Source organism: Tauraco erythrolophus, chromosome 6 (genome assembly GCF_009769465.1).
Source record: "Tauraco erythrolophus isolate bTauEry1 chromosome 6, bTauEry1.pri, whole genome shotgun sequence".
NCBI classification, from domain to species: Eukaryota; Metazoa; Chordata; class Aves; order Musophagiformes; family Musophagidae; genus Tauraco; species Tauraco erythrolophus.
The window spans coordinates 18,791,514-18,816,275 of record NC_141470.1 but is presented as its reverse complement, the minus strand read 5'-3'; the positions used below and the strand labels follow the sequence as shown (position 1 = coordinate 18,816,275).

The 24,762-nt window shown below is 38.1% G+C and overlaps 1 protein-coding gene across 1 annotated transcript in view; it reads right to left on the bottom strand.

The window, feature by feature from the left end:
• The window catches only part of NELL1 (neural EGFL like 1), a 299,689-nt gene that overhangs the window by 67,928 nt on the left and 206,999 nt on the right, over positions 1-24,762 (bottom strand). Inside the window, exon 15 of the mRNA XM_086613002.1 lies at positions 1,206-1,301. Coding sequence (XP_086469128.1) covers positions 1,206-1,301 — 96 coding nt within the window. The remainder of the gene's footprint in view (positions 1-1,205; positions 1,302-24,762) is intronic.

The window sequence follows — 24,762 nt, the reverse complement described above, 5'->3', positions numbered from 1 at the left end:
AAAACAAATAACCCAAAGACTACAGGCAAAATAACCCAAATAATGCAGTACTCAAATTAATTCCAGATGATATGAAAATAATAACATACTAGTTCATTCCCAAATAATTAGAAACAATGCTGACAACTAGAAAATATGGGATTTCAGTATGCAGCGGTTTGAGCACATCCATAAAAAGCTTTAGCAGTTTTCAGAAGCTACTCAAAGCAGATTTGTTGTCAACCAGGTTTAAATTACTTTGTATTATAGTAGAACAGCCAAGTATTTAACAGACACTGCAACACACAAATTATTGAATAATCTCTGGGTAACAAGTGGTTCCAGTGATTTAACTTAACAGTTATTTCTTGGTTTTCTTTTTTTTTTCTTCCTTAGAAAAAAACTCATCAATTATAATCTCATCTATACTAGTACCATGCATCCTATGTTAACAATTCCCTTTATTTCCACTAGTAAAGGCAAGTGCAAAAGTTTTGTTAACAAATATGCAACGCAAAAAGCCTCCATCATTGGATTATTCAAGTGAAATAAAACCTCCATAAATATAGACCAAAATAAAATCCCAAATCTGCTGTATAAAGGATCTAATAAGAGTTCTCCACAGAATTCTGTAAGAGCCCTTCCTTCTCATTTAAGGCAGACAAGAAACCAGATCTTTGTGAAAAGTACAGAAAGATTGGCCTATGAGGCTGTCAGAAGCAGATCTTGAAATGGAAAAAATCTGGGAAAAGGGGAAATCAAATCATCACTAGTGAGATATATTTTAATAGGTCGTGATTCTATGAAAAACAGTAGTTTCAGTGACTTAGAAACAAATAAAATCTTAAGAATTCAGTAACTTTAAGTGAAAAGCAAGCATTCAAATTCCGGTCTAATTTGCACAACAGATTCAGAAAAAGCAGAAGATGACCTTCAGTTTGCACAACAGAAGACAGGTGGAGTCAATGCTCTTCATCTGCTATCCCCTCTAATTAACTAACAGCGTCCACTGGAAGCAAAAGCAGATCCACCCTTGATTGCCTAGAACTTCCCATGTTTAATTTAAGACTAGCTTTCAGTTAGGAAAAGGCAGCTATGGAACAGTCATATCCTCAATAAAGAGAAAACATCAAGCAGAATGAAGGAATGGAAAGTAATTACTTCTTAATTCAGCATATCATATTTCTCATTATCTAAGAAGAAAGTGTGTTTCAGAAAAGCTTTACCTTTCTCACAATGACTTCCTGTGAATCCAGAAGGGCAGACGCACTTGTTAGGGGCTACACAAGTGCCACCAAATCTGCACCCCTCTTCACAGAATGCTGAAAAATAAAAGGAACGGGTGGGTATTACTTAATTTTTTAAAAATTTATTATACATTTTCAAGATATTAAGAAGAACATTTAAATTCTAAGCAATTAACAGAATTCAACATATTAAAATTCAGTCCACCTGCAAACACAGAAGTAATGCTCTTAAATGACAGGAGGAAAAATCTCAGATTACACCGTAGGCAAACCACCTCACAAATAAAAGATTAATAACCATCTGGAAGAAGAGGATAGGGAAAAATACAACGTACAATTTTAATGGGGCTGATCTTCTTTCAATTATATCCAATATAAGTATTACAATTACAATGCTTGGGTGATCCACAGAAAACAGGCTGGTCAGATTGGTATTAACTGCTTTATTTCTCACTTCTATCAAATACATTTTACTGAAAAGTCTGTAACCATATAATATTTCCTTTTTTATTATTATTTTTAAGTGTAAAGTACATTTTGCAGAATCAAGAAATGAAATAAGGCAAGGCTCATGACTGAAAGCAGAGAAGAAGGGATCAACCACAAGACAACGCATCTTACTGAGGTGTGATTCTTGACAGAGCAATACCCAAGTACTTTAGAAGTGTATTTGTCCAATAACTAGCATTTGAAATAAATGACAGATCTTGCATCTTTTCTCACGAGCACTGTGCAGTGGTCCTCTCACTTAGAGCAGGTTTAGCAGGAAGCCCACTAACTGTGCAAGAAGTACGCCTGCAGTTTAACGTTATTCTTTTTTCTTTCTGTTTCTTGTGTGTGTACAAGGAGTGGAACTGAGGTAAGAGGAGGAAAGGAAACAGCAAGCACCAGGACATGATCTATTTTGCACTGTTAACTCAAGCGAGACCTTTGCTAAGACTAAGAGCAAGCCCTACCCACACACACTCCTCACCCTCTCCTAGATATTTATTGAAATTCACAAGTTACTCAGAGGGTTTGACTGCACTTAGGAGGGAAGCTACTATTAATACTTAAACAGCAGCTTTGCATCTAAGCTAATAACAGAATTGCAAAGTGTTTCCTGCAAGCTAAAATCACAGATGGAGTGTTGGCAAAGAGATGTTACAAATGCTATGGAAAGGCTTAAAATGCTAGATAACAGAAGAAATGTTTAAGATTTATTTTCCAATGCACTAAAAAGAAAAATAAAGTGAATAAAGTACTAAACATGAAAAAGGATCTTTTGCAATCATTAACCACTTGGAGGCAAAAAAGCACATAATCTCTTGACTGAAATGATAGATGGATCTCTCTAAATATGTGATATGTAAATATGCTAATTTGAAGCATGCCATACTGTTTTATGGACGATAACATGGGGAGAACGCCGCTAAAGTTGTTTAGAGAAGCTGGCAGTAGAACATCATAAGCGCTCCTGTGACTGGCGCAAGGCAGTGGTGTGGAGAAAGCATGGTTCTTGCCTAGTAACACTTCCCGCTCAACACTACACACACTCCGTATGGGAATCCTCTGAGACATATCTAGTCTGAAATCAATCAATTTCTACTGATGAGAAAAAGAGAAATACAGTTTAAGAGTAGCATTTTGTGACTTTTTGCATGTAAATATTTGTAGAAAAGTACAACTGTGCAGAAAGCTGAAAGTACTAGTATGAAATATAGCTGGAAAATATAAAACAAAAAAGTGATGAGACTCAAAAAACTCCCTCTGTAGCTCTTGAAAGAACGTTTGCTCATTTCTAGTCTCAGCATTCTCAGAGAAGGTGGAAGTTAAATTCTTCATCTACATTTTTTCTGGTTTGAAGTAGAGAGTAAGCAGAGATTTTTGTGAAGTAGTAATAAGTTTCCGCATGACATCAAAAGAACTAGAATTTGTGGAAGAGCAGATATAAAGGGCAAAAAAAGGAAAACATTGGTAAAAAAGTGAATGGTTTATCCACAATATATGCCACATTGAACTGGGAAAGAACTACACAGGGCTCTTACAATAAAAGAAGTCATAAAGGGCATAAAAAAAGAAAATGTTTATTGTCTATAACAATCATGAGTGTCCATTCAAAGCTGTTAGATCTGATAGGGATAGATGGGCACAAAAGCTTCCGTTAGAGCTCTCACACACTTTCCTTGCCACCATAAGCGATACTACCAACTTGCTAATGCGAAATGTGTGTTTCTTACAATAAATCCTATTCCTTGGTCTCTTTGGTAAGGCGCTGTTTTCTTCTGTTCTCATTTAAGACTACTAATAGAGAAAGGCTTACGAGACAGGGCTGGTCATGTGAAAGATTTTCTCATTAGTGCAAAAACTGTGTTATGTCAGTGCGGCAGCCAGGTCTTGACATCTACAGGCACACCTAAGCATGCTGCTCACATTTAGGAGAGAAAGACTGGGATGCCTGCCACGGGTCAAAACTCTCTCTTTCTATTTCTTCCTACACACCCGCATTAAAACGCACCTCCTATATGCATATCCAAACATGCTAGCGCTTACTTGTCAAGCATTTTGAAATTGCCCTATCCTTCACATGTCACATCTTAGAAACTTAAAAAAAAAAATAGTATCTGTACAGGGACACCCTGAGGAATTGCTGTACTACAGGTTTGTGTGAGAAGTGACTCTGTACTGCCCAGTTCATGAGGAGGCATCCAGGCACTAGGATGTTATTCGGATGTCGGAGGGAGGATGAAGTTGAGGAAGAAGCTGGGCAATGGCTGCAGAAGGAAAGAATTCAACTCTCCTTTTCAATTTTTGCAAAAGCTGAAAAGGCCTCTGCAATACAGACCAACTGTGCTTGTCTTTGTTGCTCAGGCTTTGGCGAATTTGAGGGAGGTGGTTCATTCTTATATTTTTATGCAAGAAAAGAAAACCTCAAGGAAGAGTGCCAGGATTATACCGCTGTTCCCCAGATGGTTCTTCTACAAACCCTTTAATTCCTGCACTGTAGGCTTGCAGAAAGTAGGAACATCAAAACTACAAATCTCGGAACATAGTTACAAAATTCGAAATGTTCATCTAAAGGCAACGTTCCTTAACTGATAGAAAAAGATCTCACAGTACTAAGAGCACTACTCTGAATTTTAGGAATGCTCAATATCTCTAATAATAGGAACCCAGTTTCAATTCCTAGCAATTTTACCAAACAACTTATTTGAACCGTTTTCTCTAATAGTTCTGCCTCTAGCTGAAGCCTTTTAGCACATTTAATCAAAATTCATTCATTTCCAACAATGAGATTTTTCTTTTACACCCTTAGCACAAGAGATTAATTAAGGAAAAACTTTACACTGCTGCTATACCTATGCCTTATGGATAAGAGGACCCAACAGGGAGCAGCTCAGCAACTGAATAGTAAATCAACTGGAGTGCCCATGCTCTCATGAAACTACCTGCTTTGGTACTTATGCTTTGTTATACGTCTTATGGGCTGCTGGATCTAAGACTTCCACTGTGGTTTAGACCCTTCAAAATCTAAACTCTATTTGAGAGGGGGACGGGGACACACCAATACCACAGAATTGGCAGTTGTAAACCTTGATCACAGACTCCCTCCTACTCAGAGAATGTTAACACAAGAAAGATAAATTGTGGCTGGATCGTATTTTGCTAATGTATTCCCATAAACAGATCCTGCCTCTGAAATTATTTGCAGGCTAGCAAACTTGTTAAAAAGGACAATGGTTACTGAATTCACAATAAAGGTTTTATCAGGAAAATTAAGTGAAGATGTCATCAGGGTAAAGTCTATGAGGATAAACTTCCATCGTTAAAGAGTCTTATTCAGTATTCCATACGTAAAAGAAACGGAATCTATTGATTTCAGGAGGCTTCTGCCAAAGTGAACAGACCTCTAAAGCTAGTGGGTTTCTTCCTCCTAAGTAAAAGCCTTTACCATAAAATATCTTTCCCAAACAAACATAATTTATCTGCAGAGGAGGAGTTTTATTTTTGTTGTATGTTCTCCTTGATGATAGGTCTGTAGAGAACGGAAACAGTCAAAACGATAAATCAGCTGGATTTATCAGTGGACGCTCAGGAGAGTCTCAGTGCAGAGTTCCACAAAGAGCAGCATGAAAGTACCCACAAACTTGGCACCACGGTCCCGGACACGCACAAGATGAATACCCCCTGCCTACGTATTTATGGGGTAGATTTTCTTTTCCCCTGTCCAGTTAAATAGAATTATCTCCCCTCTCAATGAGGCTATTATGGACATCCCCGACGGAAAGCCTTTTCAAGCAGAAGGTGTGAAATCTGCCTAATGTTTTTGTAAGTTGCTTTTGTTCTTCCCTAAATCTAGGCAGTAATGTGCAAGAGCACCTGCGTGAGGGAGGTACACCAACAGTAGCTTCAAATATTTTGCTCAGTCTGTTACTGAAAACTGTAGTCTCTTTTAGATCTTCTGCTTACAAGACTCAGGAAAAGCTGGATAGTTTGGGTTTCAGCCTCCATTCCTACAGAGCAGAAAGAGTTGCCTCAGTTATTCTAATTTTCGTATGGCAGCACAGTACAAATACTTCATTGCACTACTATAGGAAAGCAGGTGCTACAGCATGGAACTCTTATGTTGAACAAATATCTCTTACTTTCAAGTGTAACACAGTAATTATTAGAAAATAAAATAAAAATTTTTATAAATATATAAAAATATTTTTATAGAGAAAAAAAACCAAAACCAAGAATTATCCTACAAATTTAAAGGAAGGACACTTACTATGAAGAGATACAAAAGTCACCTTCCCAAATAAATATTTCTTGATATACTCAAAAATTAGATTTTCTATAAAGCTATAATAAACCATCACAACATGAATATTACTGTTGCATTAGTATTTTATAAAGTGTCATATACTGAAGTATCTTTATTTAATGCATCTTTTAATAAGGCTATTTCTTGATGCTACCCTGGTACAGCATAATCCTCACTTTTACAGCCAAATATATGACCCACTACAACGTTACCATAGGCTTACAAAATTACCAACTGTAATGGAACCATAGATATAATATACTGTACCCCCTTCTTTTTCCTTTACCCTGTCTGCCCATTACTTTTCATAAAAGGAAACTCAATTAAAATAGAAGCACCTCATTCATCTAGGGTTCATCATCTTCCATTTGAAAATAACCAAATCGTCAAATTTGAACTCAAAAGCAACTGACTGAACTATCAAGTGGATAGTCCCTGTTTCCTCTTTATCTCAACACCATCAGTTAGTAACAAACACCAATGTTTTAAGAACAGCTGTACAATTTGTTTACTAAGCAGCTGACCTCTTCGACAGCATAAAGAGATGGAAGAGTTTCAAAAGCAAGTGCCTTAGCAGTACATACATTTGGTTTCTTCCACTGCTCTTCTCTCCCTTGTGATTTTCCCTGTTTGTTCTTTAGTCAAGAAAAAAAAAAAAAAGTGTTGGAAAAGTAGTTCCATCAGTACCAAAAGGAGCATCACTGCAGAAAAAGAAAAAATTTACCATAGCTTGCATAAAAGGAAAAAATATAGCAATAAAAAAATGCAAGCTCCCACCTCCCATATTCACAGGGAAGAGCTGCTCTTAATTAAAGAACAAAAATACAGTTTTGTGCAATAGGGTATACTGTATGTACTTCTATAGGCCAAGACTACACCTACTCCAGTATTACATTAGGTTTATCACAGATAAAGCCAACCACTAGCCTGTTTCTGTGAGCGAGGTACTCCACAGCTTGTCAGGATAATGGCAGTCCAGAGTAGCCACTAGCCTGTTCTGCAGTCGCAGTAACAATGCAGCTCAAGGTGAGACTATGTCCTTCAGAAAGCATATGAGATAGCAGCTTCTACTGTGTAGTAGTGATGTAGTAACCTACAGCTTTTCTGCATTTTGGCCCAAAGTACTGGGTGCTCAGATTCATCCCAAACTAGACGGTAGCTGGCCTCACGTGCATGGGTCAGCCTCAGCAGTTGTTAAATACCTACGGCAAAGAGCATAAATTGTTCTTCATGATCAAGTACAGCAGTAGGTATACTGCCAATGCTGCCCTGTAACTAAACCCACAGCAGTTTTCTAGAAGACTGGAATTCAAAGGGACTTCAACTCGACACCTTTACTTGCTCAAAGATTATGCACTGGTACAGGAAATTAGGGAGAAAAAGAGGGTGGGCAAATCCATCCTTCACAGGATCTCACTGCAGGTGCTTTGCTCTGTTCTGTGTTCCCTACCCGAAATGCAAACTACAGCTCCTCCTGATCACCGCCTTGGCAAGCGCCATCCTCTCTTGACATCATCTTTGTTCACCTTGTATATCAGCAGGTGTCTGCGACTGCTGCACTGGGCAGCATAAGAGAGGAAGTCATACTGACTTCTCTTGTACTTTTGAAATGCTTTTTTACTGATTTATTTTCAACAGGGTGGTCAGTAAAATGACCATGAAATCCACTGGTATTAGGCCAGACTCAAAGACTATAAACAAGTCAAGTGAAAAAAGGGACATTCAGGAAAGGCAAGGAAAGGGTCAGGCACAGACTGCCTGGAGAAACAAAAATGTGCAGCTTTGGAAAAGAGATGGGCTAGCTGAACTATACAAGCAATTTGATAATCAATTGATGGAAAGACCACAATTTCATTAGCTGATTGAATTTACTCAGCCAAGTACGCACAAGGTCGTGGTTGATAACAATCCAACTATGTAAGCCAAATACCAGAATAATCAGATACCAGTTGCTGAGGCGGGTTTAGAGGACAGCTGAGGAAGTGAAGGGAAAGCTCATCAACAAAATAAGGGAGCAGCAGAGGTTCTGCTCTTTTTCTCTGTACTCAAGTGTGACGCTATCATCTACAAAAGTACAAAACTCTTCTTGGTTCAGTGAACTACATCCACTGGATATAGGGTGCAACTTATTTAACACAAAGTCTGCCAAATGCCACTGGAGTTCTTTTACAGCTGGCTGGAGTCAGAGAAGGACAAATCTGGCAGGAATGAACTTTGGGCAAAAGAATCGTCCTGGAGAATTTTCATCCCATGTGTTGGAGCTGGAAGGGGAGTGCGGGTCAGTCTGGCAATGAGGATGCGAACACATCCGAGACTGGAAGACAAATCCTTAGCTGCGCAATTCATCACCTTTGTGAGTGGCTTGAAACCTCAACTATGATTCAGATTTTATGAGTGGTATGTACAAAGGTTAGGCTCAGTTCAGGAAGAGCTTGTAAATCTCAGGTCTTCTAACAGCTGATTGTTAAGTTATTATTCCTGATTTGTATTTCTAGAGATTTCGCATATAAGAGGTACTTTACAAACATAATTAGCGTAACGGCTCCCTAGTGTAGTCAAAATTCCAAGTCCTAGTAGCACAAAATTACTGCTTACAGCCAAGTCTGAACAAAGATCAATGATCTCTGAATTAAAGTTTGGAGATAGGGTTTTTTCAAAGCACTCGGAAAAGGACGAAGGAATTCTTTCAAATTTGAGAGGCAACGCACAGTAAGAGTAAAGAAGGAAAAAGGGCAAAACAGAAAAGTACCTGGAAGGATTATAAAGAATAACAAATGTGTCAGGAATAAATGATGTCAAAGATATGGGACACAGGCATACATACATACTGTGTGTGAGTTTGTGCATGTATATATTTGCATACTATGTAGTATTTATCAAAGTGGTGAACTAATTGTAGAGTTTGTCACTAGGCTATTTTAGCTGACATAGCAGTGAATCTTCTCAAGTACCCAATGATCTGCCATAAAACACTTGCAAAATCAAGATTAAGGTGAATTTGGAAGGCTGAGCAGAAGGCACTGAACTCTTAGCAGTGGGCCCTTTTTTGCTGCTATATGATGTTAAATTCTCTTGGTGCTTGGTGTTTTGCTTGACTGATATGCAATCAAGCTGTAGCCATTTGTACTCAAGCAGCAGGCCGTTCATCTGGATGTTTTCAGGGTGAGCTCAAGTGCTGTTTGGCTGGAGATGCTGGATTTTTTTGAAAAATGAAACATCAACTCCTTAAAATTAGTACAATGAATCACAGTGATAAATACTAATAATTTCCTTTGTACTACCCCAATAATGGAACTTGCTTTTGAATGTGTAAGTTATCCACTTTGATAAATACTTCTTCACCTAAAATCTTTTCTAATGAACAAACAAGCTATATTTTATTAAATTAATTCAGAAAGCATACCAAGTGGACAGAATCTGCCCATTCTGCTTTATTGGTAAAAAGACATATATGCAACACTTACTGACGTCAAGCTTATTTTATGGCTCTGAAGACAGATATGCGACAATTTTCTAAAACGTATATGAAAAAGATCAATAGAAGCAGTAAGAGACAAAAGGAATATAATAAAATTTGTCCTGTGATATATTACACTTTTTAAAGCATCTCTCACATCCCCAGATGATTCTGTGCTAAATAAATATTCGTGTTGTCGTTTTACTGCCCTGCTTCCTCAAGGCTAGACTCTTCAATATTTTTAGTGCACCATTTTAAGCCAACTGCAGCTGTCTGTCTAGTAACCTAATACTAAGCATGACAAAGTAGGGCAGAATACTGCTTCCACAAACTAATTGAACATCATCTTTCAAAATTCAATTCAACAGTTAAAACTGTGAAATCAAACTGAAATTTACTTTGAGAAATGACAAGACATATCATATTATTGGAGTTTTTCTTTGCACATCAACGTGCTTATTATTCTCATTTTCTTTGGTTGTGGGGTTTTGGTTTTTTTTACAAATGAGTGTAAAAATTTATATTTATGAACACATAAATTATAATTTCATATATTTTAAAGTTCAGTGGAGTTATCAAAACAAATCAGACAGAAGAACACTTTACTAAAAACTGCAATCATTACAAAGCAAGAAAGAGAAGATGTGAAACTTCTGGCCTAATTCCACTTTGGCTGCAATATTGTGGCTCACAGTTTCTTTAGAAATCGGTTATGCCAAATCAATCTTAATTTAAGGATGAAGAAGCCTGCTCCAGAAGCACAATAGAAGCATTTTCCCTTGCCTGATCTATTATTACAACATTAGAAAGACCTTGATTCGAATCCCATTGAATTCGTTTGAAAAAAAAAAAAAGACAAAAAAAAATCCCCAAACTGAATAGAATAAACAGTGGATGCAATCTTAGGTCTGTTTGACCTTAGTACAGTATATGGAATATTTAGACGTGAATGGTTTCCTAGCAATATGTGTTTTACAGTACTCTGTATGGCCTTCCAGTCCATTCTACCGCACTCCATAGACAACGTTCAGCACAAGACTAGCTGGATTCTACCTGAACGTAACACATACAGTCTTTAAATTCACTCTTCTTGCTTTACCCTGTAGCATGACAGGCGCCTTCACCAACAAAACACAAGTGTACTTTCCTGTAAGAAACATTGTGTCTCAGTGCAAAAGATTTACCCTATATCGCTTAATGAAAAGCTACCTAGCATCCTCAAATAATCACGTTCTTAAAAATACCAGAATGTTGAATAAGCTGTAAAAAAAATGTCTAAAATGTTAGTAAAACATTATTTTAAGGTAATTGTTTGGGTGCAATCATAACCTCTACAGTTTTACATTCAGCAATATTTTTTTTTAAGGTTGCTAGTACCTTATTGCAAGCACAACAATTGAAATTGAAAACAGATGCTTGTTTTGATAGTTGCACAAAACATGCCATAGTAAATCAAGGAATTATTGATAGCATTTAGCTGTCTTAAGATGATATTACTGGGAGGGAGAAGAAGAAAATACGCAGTAAAATGGCAATGTTTTTTTCTGGTCTGGATCAAGGATGCATAAAGACAAATAATTTAAAAAGACATTAAGAGACCTTAAGCAGTATGTCTTTAAACAACCACGCTAAAGTTTAAGTGTTCTCTCTCATTGTCTTAATATTATACTTCTGGTAGGTAAGCTGCCAGTAACAGCTACAGTGGTATCTCTAAAAACATTTCCTAATGGACTTTTGCATCATCTTTTAAATCTCACGCATTCTGTCAAGACACTCCACTCAAAATAAAATACCTTTTTCAAAGCACAATTGCATTCTATTGACAAGGCCAGAAGGATGGGAATTGTCAGTTCCAGAGATCAGAGTCCTCTGACCACACAACAGGAAGGATTTCAGTACAGGAAGCTTTCAGAGCTCATCCACAATACCCATCCAGCCTTCACTCTTTATCAAGACAGATGCCGTGTTAGATATAGACGTTTCCCCATTAAGGAACAGAATTAAGAGTTAATTTCAATTTACAGAATCTAGCTTACCTTGCAGTCTCCAACAGATAAAGGTTTGAATTCACTAAAGACTCTGCCAAGAAAGGCAATCAAGAGATGAAAAGCCCTATATCCTATCAGCAATGCCCCAGGGCATTCTGTCTCATTCAGATCAAGTTTATATAAAGGAAAGAAAGAGTAACAAAGAAAACAATGAAGGAGGGTTGGAGAGGTGGGGGGAGAAGAGATTCAAACACACTGATAAAACATGCCACACTAAATAATGGATTCTCTTAGGTCTGGATAACTTTTGCACTCTTCTACGCTTCTTCTGACCTTTGCATTTGTTGGATTAAAAAGAGAATGCAAATAACTATTAATAGGACACAATTAATCTCAGTTCTTATCTGCATTTTAAATCAAAAAGCTTTTCAGTAGCTAAAATATTACTACAAAAGCAAAGTTTTCTCAAAAAAGCATAGACTTTCAGCAATTATTTTCATTTACCCAGTGGCAAAAGACATGTTCATCTCAATATCTGGATTTACCTAAAATAACCTCACCAAATAAATTTTATCCTGAAGTGCAAGGCTCATCCATAAGAAAAGAGAATAAACTTAAATATTTTGCTTAATCTGAGAGAGTCACCAGATTCTTCAATAGGGAAAAAACAAGCACTGAGAAATTACATTGTCCTCACCGTTACACAGAAATTTCAATCTAAAGGCAGAGGTTGCTTTTGCTCAAGCAGGTGTGACAGCAGGTGTGATATGCATCACCATCAGCTTTATATTCATCATAATACATTGCTTTTACATAAACCCTTTCATCTCAAGCTTTTACACATTATGAAAAATTAAGCCTTACAACCCCCCAGCGAGGAAGACGCATTAAGAACCTGAACCTGCTCGGCGCTTTTTCAGAACTGAGTTAACTACAGAAATATAATTTAATAAAGAACGCATTTAACAAGTAAGAGCAGAAAAGCAAATATAATCTTTGTGTGTATAATCTTTGACTGAGCCAAGAGCATTTTACAAACCCAAGAGGCCACAGTCTCTGCTAGTGTCAATTAGTAAATCTATATCAATTTACACAGTGACTAAGAATTTACACCCTAAATTCTTAAACTACAAGATTCTAGGGAGTGCATCTCTGTCACAGTTTATAAGACCATACTGCTGACTTGTGTCTGTACATACACACGTATTCACAAAAAGCATTTTAGCTAATATCTAGAAAGCATGCACAACACTGACTTGAGTTTCTGCCACCTGTTCCTCCTCTCTGCTATTTTTTTTTTTTCCTGTAGAGAACTCACTGGGTAGTAACGTATTGGGGAATGGCAAATGGAAAGGAAGGTGCAATTAGACTCTTGGTTGCCTCTTAGAGAGCAATGCCACCTTGGTGACAAGTCTCACTTTAAGGAGCCTGCGCCAGTGTGCTCTGTGTTTTGCTGTACGGGCCCCATCACAACATCACGTTGCTTTAAGAAATCAAAGCAATGAAAAATCTCTACAAACGGATTAAGTATGCCTTAAAGGTGCTGGGACTTTTCACAAGCGCAGTACTTAAAACTTGGTGTGTCTGGCCAAGATTTTTTTTCCTCGATGAATGCAAAACACTGCAGATAGTGTTTGTTTGCCTCACAATTTGCTAATAGCGCTTCAGTAGCACCACAGAGCATATGCCGTATAGATTTTTTTTTTAGTACTTGGGATTCATTTAGAAAGATAAGGTTCAACATAAATGTGAAATATCCTTCTTATGCTTTAGTCTGCTAACAGTACGCAGTATATTCTTAATGCAGAAAAAAAAAAAAGCACTATAAATGGCAACTGTAATCCTTCTGTCAAGTACAGTGTGTGTTCCTAATGGAATATGTTTTCAAAACAGATTTCCAGTACCACCTTCTTACGATATCATTTTACAATGTTTAGTTTGCAAAAATTGACTACAGGAATACTTGCTATATTGCTTGGCAATGCAACATTTAATTTTATGGTGCATAAAATGCACTTCTCTTAACAGATGTATCAGTTCCCTGATATCATGAATAGACTGATTCACACCCATTAAATGCTGTCTGGGGAACTAGCAAAACTATGGAGTTTATTTTTGTTGTTGTAGCACACTCATCTACTTGCTCATAACATCATGCTTCCCTGAATAACAACGGTCTTAGCAGACTTGATCATGTGCGTAACATATATATACCTCACATACATTTGGTAGTTACACACAAAAAGTGTCCCAGCTACACATCCTAAAGCACAGAATTACAAGAGTGTTTGTAGATAATAAACTACTAAAAAATAAATAAATTGTAATATTAAAAAAATTTCCACAAAATTAAATTAAGCCTTTGGTTTGGGAGAGGTTAGCCTCCTTTCCAAATCTAGTTTAAACACTCCCTTTAATCATCTCCTGAAAAAAAAAAAAATTTGCTCTGTGTTGGAAGATTTTAGAAGAGGGAGAACATAACTTAATTGCAATATTCCCTGATTAAATTCAGGGGAAACCATGCGCTTGTGTTTCACAGTTCTTTTGAGATGAATGGCTTTGGGATTTCACAGAGCAGTCATACCACTGCACAGTCCCTGGTAGACATTGTACTAACAATAAGGCTTAAGAAGTGATTTGGAAGAAGATAAAGACACAGTTACATGACTTGATTTGTGGAAATTCTTCCTTATATAAGTTGTGATGTGAAAGAAGGAAAGATTAATTTGTAAGCTTTTCAGCTGCCTGCTGTGACTGGTTTCTATAAAGCAGAGTGAGGCAGTTTTGAAAACAGTTACTCTCTGTACATGTATGTTTCTGTTCTCAATATTCTTCATACCGAGCGGTTTCTGCAATCTGGTAACAGCAGACTTGACAAATGATGAGCTCTTGACTTTATAAAAACTCAGTCTTAACCCACTCACATCATGCCCTCCAATGCAGCTTACTAGAGCTTTGATACGTTTAACTAAAATCTTTGTTAAAATCAGTTTCAGAACATGTACTCTTTGAATCTACAAGTATCATCTTGAAAGCACAAGAAAAGAGCTCCACAAAGCATGTGTTCTTTGAAACAAGTCACAAATAGTAGGAGTGACTTCTGTGAGAATTAGCTTGCTCAAGATACTGAGGTTCAAGAATCGACAGACACCTACGGAGGAAATACGTGAAAACAAAAAGGAAATTATTAGACTGACACATTGATGAAAAGGCATCTTCAAATATTTCAATACTGTGAGTAATCAGAATCTCGACTAGAAAGGAAACTACTTCAGGTCATGTTTATTTTACTTGTCCAGTGTAAATGATGCTAAAGGTGAGTGTATTTTGCTATGCAATGGCACAATATTTTGGTACTCACATGCATACGAAAATGTCACTTATCAAGTATGAGAAATATAGCAATGCTACACCATGATTCATAAAATCATCATAAGCATAATACACTGCAGTATATTCTCTCATATATATACTCATATATATACACCTCACTGGAAAAGAGTGTACCCTACACATAATTCTAAATGACAGTTTGCTTAACACCAAAGCATATTACTCAAGTCAAGAATGAGACATAGATGTGTAATGTGGAGACATATATCAGACACAACAGTTTTGTTTATTTTGAAGACATTCTTGTTTCCAATTACACATGTGCTAAGCTGAAAACATACCTAATAATACCAGATAGAAAATAAAATCAAAGAAGCAGCACCGCAAGTTCTTAAGTATTCTATTGCCTCACTAATATTAACTCCAGCAGAGAGGGTAAAGCAACCTTTTGAAATCACTTCATCTTCATTCAAGTGAAAAGAAAATACAAGTCCTGAAATCTTAAACTTAGAATGTTCTCGCACAATTGGCTGAGTACAGAAGTCATTTCTGTTTAAAGACACTTTTTGAGTCAAATAAGGTTTGATCTTTAAAAAAAAAATTATGGTTTCACAGAGCAGCAATCAAGTGGTCATCTCTAATGTATGCTGACAAAACAACTCAAATTGTGGGGAAAAAAATGCTTTCTTGAAGAGCTCTGTGAAACTTTATGCACACTATTGTTATGTTGTTGCTGTTTTTTTTTTTTCCCCAAAAAAATCTCGCAGTAAAATTACTAGCTGTGTTCTATGCTATGAATAATACTGCAGAGCAAAAGTTAAAAAAATCTCTTGCAGTGTATATAATCAGTCATTAACAGCAAACCAATATTACTGCTGTTGGATAGTATCAGAATAATGGTGTCCTGTTGTTACACAAACAGAAAACTTTAAATAAAAATAACACACTGGGCAGAAAGCAAGTATCTAGTTAAAGTGAGTATCATTTTTGTTTGCACTACAGCTGACAGGTCAAGATTTCAGGAGGTGACATGTCATTATGAAGCCAGAGTTCTGGCGATCATACAGGCACCTGACGGGCTTAAGGGAAGTAATGGACAGCAGCAGCAAACCTTTATAGAGAGAAATCTACTGCACAGGAGTGCACAGCCTGACAGGTTTGTGGTTTCTCTCTTCTGAAAGGCAACCAGAGTCTGAAGTCATCTATTTATCCACAGAATAGTTAGTGTCAGCAACAGGGCAAGATTTCTCAGACTGCCATGCCTGTAGCATACTGCCACAGACTATTACATCTATCCAAAATAAACCTTTTAAATTGTGGTCTGTATGGCACGGTAGCCGGCACAGTAATTCTCAAGCTCTAGGGAGTTGGCAGAACATCAAAAACCGTAGGGTAAGATAAAGACAATGCATTTCTTACAGTGGAGTATCAGATACAATAATACTGGGATTTCGCTATTTCCATTAGCAAGCTCTGCTTTTTCAGGATCCACAACCACATTTACTTAATTGACCAGTATCAAGGCAGTTAAATACACATTTAAGACATTAAGAAGTTAAACAAAGATACTTAAGGAAGAATTGATTTTCGTTGTTTCCAGAAGAAGCATAAAGGATTAAGATACTTCCATATCAGTTAGATACTCAGGGGAATTTGGCCCAAGTCATTCACCTATTGTTTTGTATTTTGTTATTGCTGAATAAATCAACAAATCCAGCATCATAATACATTTTTTTACAGTGACTTATATCTACCTTTATCTGTATTGTGCCACTGAGGAGGCACTTCAGTGAAATAGGAACGTTTCTCAGCTGCATATCAAGTTTGGTGAAGCAAATGAGATTACAAGACTCACCATGTGCTAACTTGTAAGTAATCTGCTTCAAACTAAAGTGTTGTGACAGACCAGAAGCAAGACAAATAAACAAGACATCCCATGGGAAAAATAAACACTCAAAACATCCAGGCAAAATGTGATACTATTCAGTCATGAAAAAGCAAAAGATCATAGTGCAATACCACAACATAATAACCTCCAAAATAATTTTGCAGCAAAGATAAATAGAGGTAGTTTCTCCAAGTTGAATCATCTTAATCATAGTCTCTGGCAGATACAATTCACATATTGCACCTTGGTACTTCAGTAACACATATATCCCAAATAAAACTGTTGCAAACATTGCTTTACATCAATAACTACAATTTGATGCTGCCAATACTCTTGAGCAGAGGGCAGGAACAGTTGGTATTAGGATGTAAAACAATACTAAATATACCCTATTGTATTTGAAAATTATTGTAATAAAACTCATGTCTTACATTTGCTTTTTATAGCAAGCACTTCTCTAAAATGAAAAATGAAATACAAAAATGTAGAACAACTTTGACCCCCCTTTTATGACATCCAGCAGGCTGCAGAGATCCATTGAAGCAGAAATCTAATATATTAGCGTTTTGATTATGCACCAACTAAGATCATGCAGCTCAGGTTTGGAGAGGTTGCCTTCTCTCCTGTCCTAATATCCGGCTGTTTTAATCTCCAAGAAGAAAATGTAAAGATGCTTACTGATGAAAGGAAAGCTGAACGTGATCTCAACTGTTTATAACAGCATTACCATCACATCAGGAAGTCTTTCTAAATCCTTGCAGTTTTGAAGCAGTCTTTCTCTTTTCTTTTTCTTCTCCTTTTATCTCTTTTGCTGAACACTCTGTGGCTCTATCTCTATTATTATTAACTTGTGTGTATTCCTGTAAAGGACAGTCTTCATGAGAATATGCGTACTGGGCGGGGGGAAATCCTGAAGCCAAGATGTTGCTAGAAAAATTGGGTTGAGAAGTCATTAGAGTGAGAAAATAGATCCACTGGACAGTTACCCAACATGGAATTCTTGTTTCCACTTGGCCAGCCTCTAAGATTTGCCATTTGGGCTAATCGGAGTCTTTGGAGAAACTCCAGGTTCTTTAATACACTGAAAACCCATCCTGTTGTTTCTCTTGTTTTAAATAGGCAGAGGCAAATAGTGCATTATCATCAAGCGCACTAATTGATCCAAATGCAGTGTAAACTAAATTAATGGGGCTGGAAATGCTGGAAAAATTAAACACAGCATTCTTAATAAAGCTGAAAATAGCTTAATAAAGCTGAAAATAGGATCCAAGCATCCTAAGGCATGTTTATTTCTGTTTAAATAGATGTCTTCCTGTAGACTGTTATCAGCTCAGCAGGAGCCGTACAAGAGAGGCATTTTTCTCATTCTGTGCATTTTAAGCCAGGTTTCTATGAAGTTCAGCCCGCCTGTAAAAGCTGCTGCGAATCCATATAAAAACCGTAACTGTGGCAAAGTAATGATAATATCCTGAGAGCAAGTGAGCTGCAATACTGAGCTGCAAATTCAATCTAAACCCTTATCTCAAAAATGGAAGTCTGCTGACCTATCTTCCAGATAGTGAGTTACTGCACACAAAAGAAAGAACGCACCTAAAGGAACAAGGAGGAATCAATCCTCATTAGAAAGATTTTCCCTTATACAAATGGATTGTCGAAGTCCTTGGCGGGCGGTGAGGTACTGATTCCACTTCTCTGTTGCTGAAAACGGTCTATGAGCATCAGGCAGGTGTCACAATGGATGGGGCTGAATAGAACTCTGCTTGGTAAGCACACACTAAATCAGATGTGAGAGGACAAAGCACCCAAGTAAGAAATGGCCAAGGGGCCTCTTTGAATACATTTTGAATAGAATCTCTTGAGCTATTCGTGAAGAGAAGGAGTGCCAGCTGGGCTTCAAGAGGAGTGAGAATCCTCAGCAGGAAACTTGGAGATTTGCTCCATGGAAGAGAAGGGACAGATGTATTGCATTTCTCTTTTTCAAAAGTTTCAGGAAGTAATACAAAGCAGAAAGGAGCACAGGAAGAAGACAGCAAATGAAACAAACAAACAAAAAAGTTGGGATGTGTGAAAGTGTGGAAGAAGTGAGAAACTGAGAATATACACAGGAAAAAAAAAAGAGCACACCTAGACGCTTTAAATCTGACTGACAACCAATCAACAAAAAAAGGGAATACTGTTGGCTACACAGGAATTCTGGCCAGATCTTTTAATATTTAAATTTTAAAAATCAAAGAGAAGTGCTTGCTGACTCCAAAAAGCAGAAGAAACCCAAACAGTGAAGAACTAACCTGGCAACACCTAAAACTGTACAGAAATTAAAAGAAAAAGCCGTTATCTTTGGAAAAGACACCAAGGACAAAGTCACTGCGTCATTATGCATATGATGTGCATAAGAGCAAATTATGTCTGAAAGTAGATTCTGATGACTAAAACGTGACCAGAACAGATATAAAACAATGGTCCTGACTCAATTTAGAATTATAATTCTCAACTGTACAGACTATGAAAGGACTTTACTGGTAAAATTAAGGGTAAAGACCCTGTCCCACTACTTGTAGCACTTACAAATTGATCATTGACTCTAGTGATTACAGCTCTTCAAGATATTTTGTAGCAAAGATGTTACATGTACATGAACTTCATAAACTGTCAGTGCAAATGCACTACAAGTAACTGAAAAAGAACATTCTGCAGGTCTGGTGAAAACAAGAAATATCAGCTCCAATGACTGAAACACCAATGACTGCTCTCCCAAATAAGCATCTGAGTTGGCAGATCAGACTAAGGCATAACGTTTTCAAGTCCAGAAGGCTATTATATGCTGATGTCTTCCTCATTTATGCCACTGGCACAACCTCAACGCAGATAAAGTACTGTTTAGTTACAGCTTGGCCTTTTGCACATTTAATGATGGCCACAGATGTAAGGGGTGGCAATTTGAGTGGTACAGTCCTGCAAAAAAGCCAATATCATACATTTATAATATGCATCATTGCTTTTCCCCAAAGCCTACTGCAGTTTTGGTAAGTACACATATCACTGATGGACAAAATTTAACCTCTAAATTAAGTTTCAAGTGAGATACAAATAACAAAATATTAAGTTGAAAGGAGAAAGACTAAATACTATCTACAAGAATCTACAGTCCAGCTTTTTCTCTCCTAGAAGAACTGAGAAAGAAAACATCACGAGTCATTAGAGAAGAATCATGACAAGTGAGAAAAAAAGGCTTGCACAGAAATCAGCTTTTTAAGGACTTTTAGTCACACCTAGCCGAGCCTTGCCTGCCTGCCACAGCATGTAACTCATACCTGTTGGTAACCAGGAGGCCACCTTGCACATGAAGTCACTTATCCACAGGCAACCCTGTGGATAGGTGAAGAGGGCACAGAGCATGATTCCTTTGACAGTTAGGAGGCTGTCTTCTCAGTGTCAAAATGCATAAGCCTCAGAAGAATTAAACTGAGGAATTAAACAGAAGCAAGTTCTCTTAGCACTGGATGATATGAAATGGTCCCTAATGTACCGAAACAACAAAAAAAAAAACCACAAACTCTTACAGCCAGATGAACTTTAATGAAGCTGAAAAAAAGGCTCAGTGACAGTAAAGCAGAGTACAAACTGGTATAGATTTAGGCAGTATTCTGATATAACCTTTTAAAAGTAGAAATGAAGTCACAAATCACAGCTCAACCAGTTTTAACTAGTCTGGTCTACCTGTACTCAGAACCTTTTCTGTTACTTGCACTCTGACCTTACTTCAACAGGTAAGTCTTTTTAATAGGGACTATCCTTATTTAAAGGAGGATTTCCTTTCCTCCAGGACATAGCTGCTGCCTGAACAAGATAATCATACACCATCAGTAGAAGCATGAGCTAAAAGCCTGGCCGCAGCAGTGATTCCAAACCTGGAAGATGTAGGAGCTGAAAAGAGGCTGAAAGGGGATCTCTGAGACATTCATTAACTGAAGAAGCTTCAACAAATTTAGAGCACATCATCTTGTTGGTATTTCTGTTGAGGTTACCAGCTCCTATGAAAATGGTACGAGTAACTGGAAAGCAGCCAGAGCACTGATGAAACATCTCAGTTCCTCTCCAAGACCAAGACATCCAGCAACACTTCTGGACAGGCACCATCTCCCCAGCAGAAGTTTTCAATCCTGGTATTAACTAAGATGATCAACAAGCATATTAAAAAGGGGCTTCAAAAATGGAATAATTTGTTTTTCTCCAAGGGTCCTGCATATTTGCTGCTCTGAAGTCTATCAGGCAGCTACGTTGTCTTCAGCAAAGTAGTAGAGAAAGCACACAGGCGGCTTCAGAAATAGTCAGATAGACCTAAAGCTTCATCTTACCACCATGGAATGGAAGTGGAATAAAGCAGAGTATAATCACTGCGTCTCTAGTATTTTTTGCAGGGTGTCCTTACTGAACAGGTGTCTGAAGAACTACATTTCACTTCTATGGTTTGTCTAGCCTTGACTGTTTTTGAATCTTTCAAGAAAATGACAACTGGAAATACAAGAAACTAATAGCATATAGGCAATTCCCAGGATTTGCTGTTTCCCATATGTGATGCCCCATGCACTCACATCAACATCTACACTGTCTTGTTGATTTGGTATCACAAGAATAGATATGAACATTTTGATCAGGAGGGAAAATAATAGGATATTGCTGTGATACACTCACTAGAAAGTGCACTGCTGGCTTTCTGAAAATTTCAAAGTCTCTAACAGTGGAAGTTACTTATACTCTGACATGGTAGTTCAAAATGGGTAAGCAAGATACTGCAACTAACTTTCATACACCATATTTTGCTGTTCAGTTTTCTGAAGCCAAAAATTTATTTTACATCATAATTCACAACTTTTTAGCTGAGACCATAAGCCAAGGTCCTATTCCTCCTCAGCAGCCCTAATGACAAATATTAAGCTTGCAAGGACCACCTAAATACCAAGCTCCTACTGTAAACATATAAAAAGCAGGGAAGAAGAAGCAGCTCTTCATGCACAACAGTAATTGTGATAGCAGAAATAATTTTTCCTTTGAAATTGTTACATTTGATTAGCATTAGACAACCAGAAAAGTGACAAGGAGGAAATTGTTCTGATGCTGTATAATAAAGGTGTAAATATAGGACTTGAACAACTTCCAACGAGCCCATCACCCAAACACGAGAGGAAGACTCCAATGGCTATTGTTACAAACCCTTCAACTTCTAAATACTGAAACAAAAAAAACCACAATTACCCATAGAAACTATTTCTTTCTTTCATAAAATACTCCTTATTGCAAAAGGAATATTTGTTATCTTCTGAAGTCCAGATCTGAGATTTAAATTAACCTCTTCCTTATGGTCCAAGGAGAAACGGCAGGGAAGAAGTGTGACTGTTTCAGTTCCCAACTTGTGGGGTTGGTGGTGGAGAGGAAGGAGAGGAGAGGACAGGAGCAATTTCTACAGTCTTCGTAAGTACTGGCCAATTCCCTTTCGCCTCCTGCCTCAGCCCTGCTTTTTCTGCTGCTTGTCTGCCCATCTGCTTGAGAGCACCATGCACTCAAGCACTCATAGCCCTTCTGCCCAGATCCATGACTGCATTGCTTCCAAAAAGATGCTGGAATTCTATTTGTTAACCCAACTGCGGCTGCAGAAAATGCTGTTGGCTTTTGGGATTTCTGCACAATAATTCTGAAATCTCTTTTCTTGTCACTCTGCCGCAGTAACATTCCATTTAGCAGATATTCACTTTTTAGTCTCTTTTGCAACAGACATTCATTTACATCTATTTTACATGAACTAAATTTGGCATTAACTGTAGTAGACCAGATGCTTAAATGATACAAGAGCTGACTGCAGTGCTCATCTTTATTTACTGCTCTGGCTTGAGCTGTATTGATTTCTAAACATTTGCATATGTGCTGGTGAGATCCGATTTTTTTTTTTCAGTAACTTTTATCCCATGAATTTTATTTTTCCTCATTCAGGTCAGCTCACTGACTTTGATTTCCGGTTTTAGCTTCTCTTTACATAGTTCAGAATAAATGTAGCCATGGAGAAGCATCAATTTAATCTATACAGTCAGTATTTTTTTCAGATACAAGCAGGATGGGTGCAGGGGGATGTTTTGCTTGGTTGGCTGTTTAAGCTCCACCATTTTTCCTCATTTCTCTCTTGAAAGACTGCTGCATATGACACTGTATTTATGTCGTGGTTTAGCCCAGCTGACAACTAAGCACCACGCAGCTGCTTGTCCACTCCTCCCCCTTGGCGGGATGGGGAGGAGAAAATGTAACAAAAGACTCAAGGGTCAAGACAAGGACAGGGAGGGATCACCCACCAACCATGGCCATGGGCAAAACACACTGGACTTGGGGAAAAATCAATTTAATTTGTTACCAATCAAATCAGAGAAGGATAATGAGAAACAAAGCCAGATCTTAAAAAAAAAAAAAAAGCTTCCCCCATCCTCCTTTCCTCCCAGGCTCAATTACGCTCCCACTTTCTCTACCTTCTCCCCTCAGCAGCACACAGGGATGGAGAATATGGGTTGTGGTCAGTCCATCACACATTGTTCCTGCCGCTCCTTCCTCCACAGGGGAAGGACTCTTCACACTCTTCCCCCGCTCCAGTATGGGGTACCTTCCCATGGGAGACAGTCTTCCACAAATTTCTCCAATGTGAGTCTTTTCCCACAGGCTGCAGATCTTCACAAATTGCTCCAGTGCGGGTCCTTTCCACAGGGTGCAGTCCTTCATCAACAGACTGCTCCGGCGTGGGCTTTTCCAGAGTGATGGTCTTCAGACACAGCCACCTGCTCTGGCGTGGGGCCCTCCACAGCTGCAGGTCTTCACAGACTGCCCCACTGTGTCTCTCATGGCTGCAGGGGGACCGCCTGCTGTCTCACCACAGGCCGCAGGGGAATCTCAGCTCCGGCACACCTCCACCTGCTCCATCTTCACTGACCTGGTGTCTGCGTAGCCGTTTCTCTCACATCTCCCTCCTCTCTCTGCTGCAGCCGCATCAGGCCCGACTAACTCCGGTGGCCCTGGTGGGATGAGCTCCATCCAGCGGGTGTCCCGGGAGTGAGGAGCTCCAGAGCCCTCCAAGCTATGCTGCCACAGCCACCTCCCCCGCGAGGCATCAGCTCAGTGCAGCCAGCCACCCGTGTCTTCCGCCCTCTCTTCGCTGCAGGTCCCGCAGGGTTTTTCTCTTCTTAAATATGTTATTCACAGAGGTACTGATTGGCTTGGCCATGGCCAGAGGCAGGTCTGACTTGGAGCTGAGGAAGCTTCTCACAGGAGCCACCCCTGTAGTCCCTTCTCTGCTACCAAAACCCACCACACAAACCCAACACAGTGCAACAGCTGCACTTCATCAGTTGATGAAGTGAGGCTTTTTTCATTGAGAGTTTTCTTTCAATGAAACAATAAGGTAAGCATTTTCTTGTATGTTTTTTCTTGTTTGTTTTTTTTTTTTAATCTACGTACATACTGAGATCCATGTATGTACCACAGATACACGAACGATAAGAGCCATGTAAAACAGCAAGATAAACTAGCATCTTAAACTACAACTACCTTCACATTGATTACATCTAACACACAGAACATATTCCAAGGAGAGAATCAGATTTCTGCTACATGCATCCTCATGCTACCTCATCCGCACACTGTTATTTGTGACACAAACCCAAACTTTTTGTTTCTCTAAACCTCTAGATTCTGCCTGCAATAAGACAGAAATGTTCTCATCTTTTCATTTACTGCTTCCCTCAAATAGTTTCATTCACATTTTTGGTTCAATGCATTTAACTGTTTGGTTGAACTTCTTATTCAATAGTTCAATTATTAAACATACGTAGAGATTTACTCTCTTTTGTCCTTTTCATTGAAATTTGAACTACGTCTTTATTACGTTTTTTAGCACCTTAAAATAGCACAGTTCACCTGAAAAGCACTTGTTATTTTGCACATCCTCATTGGCAAAAGACCATGAACTAGTAAATACATCATAACTTATCACTGTCAGAAAACTTTCTTCCCTGAGTTTTGGAATCATGTTCATGGTCCAATAGATACTT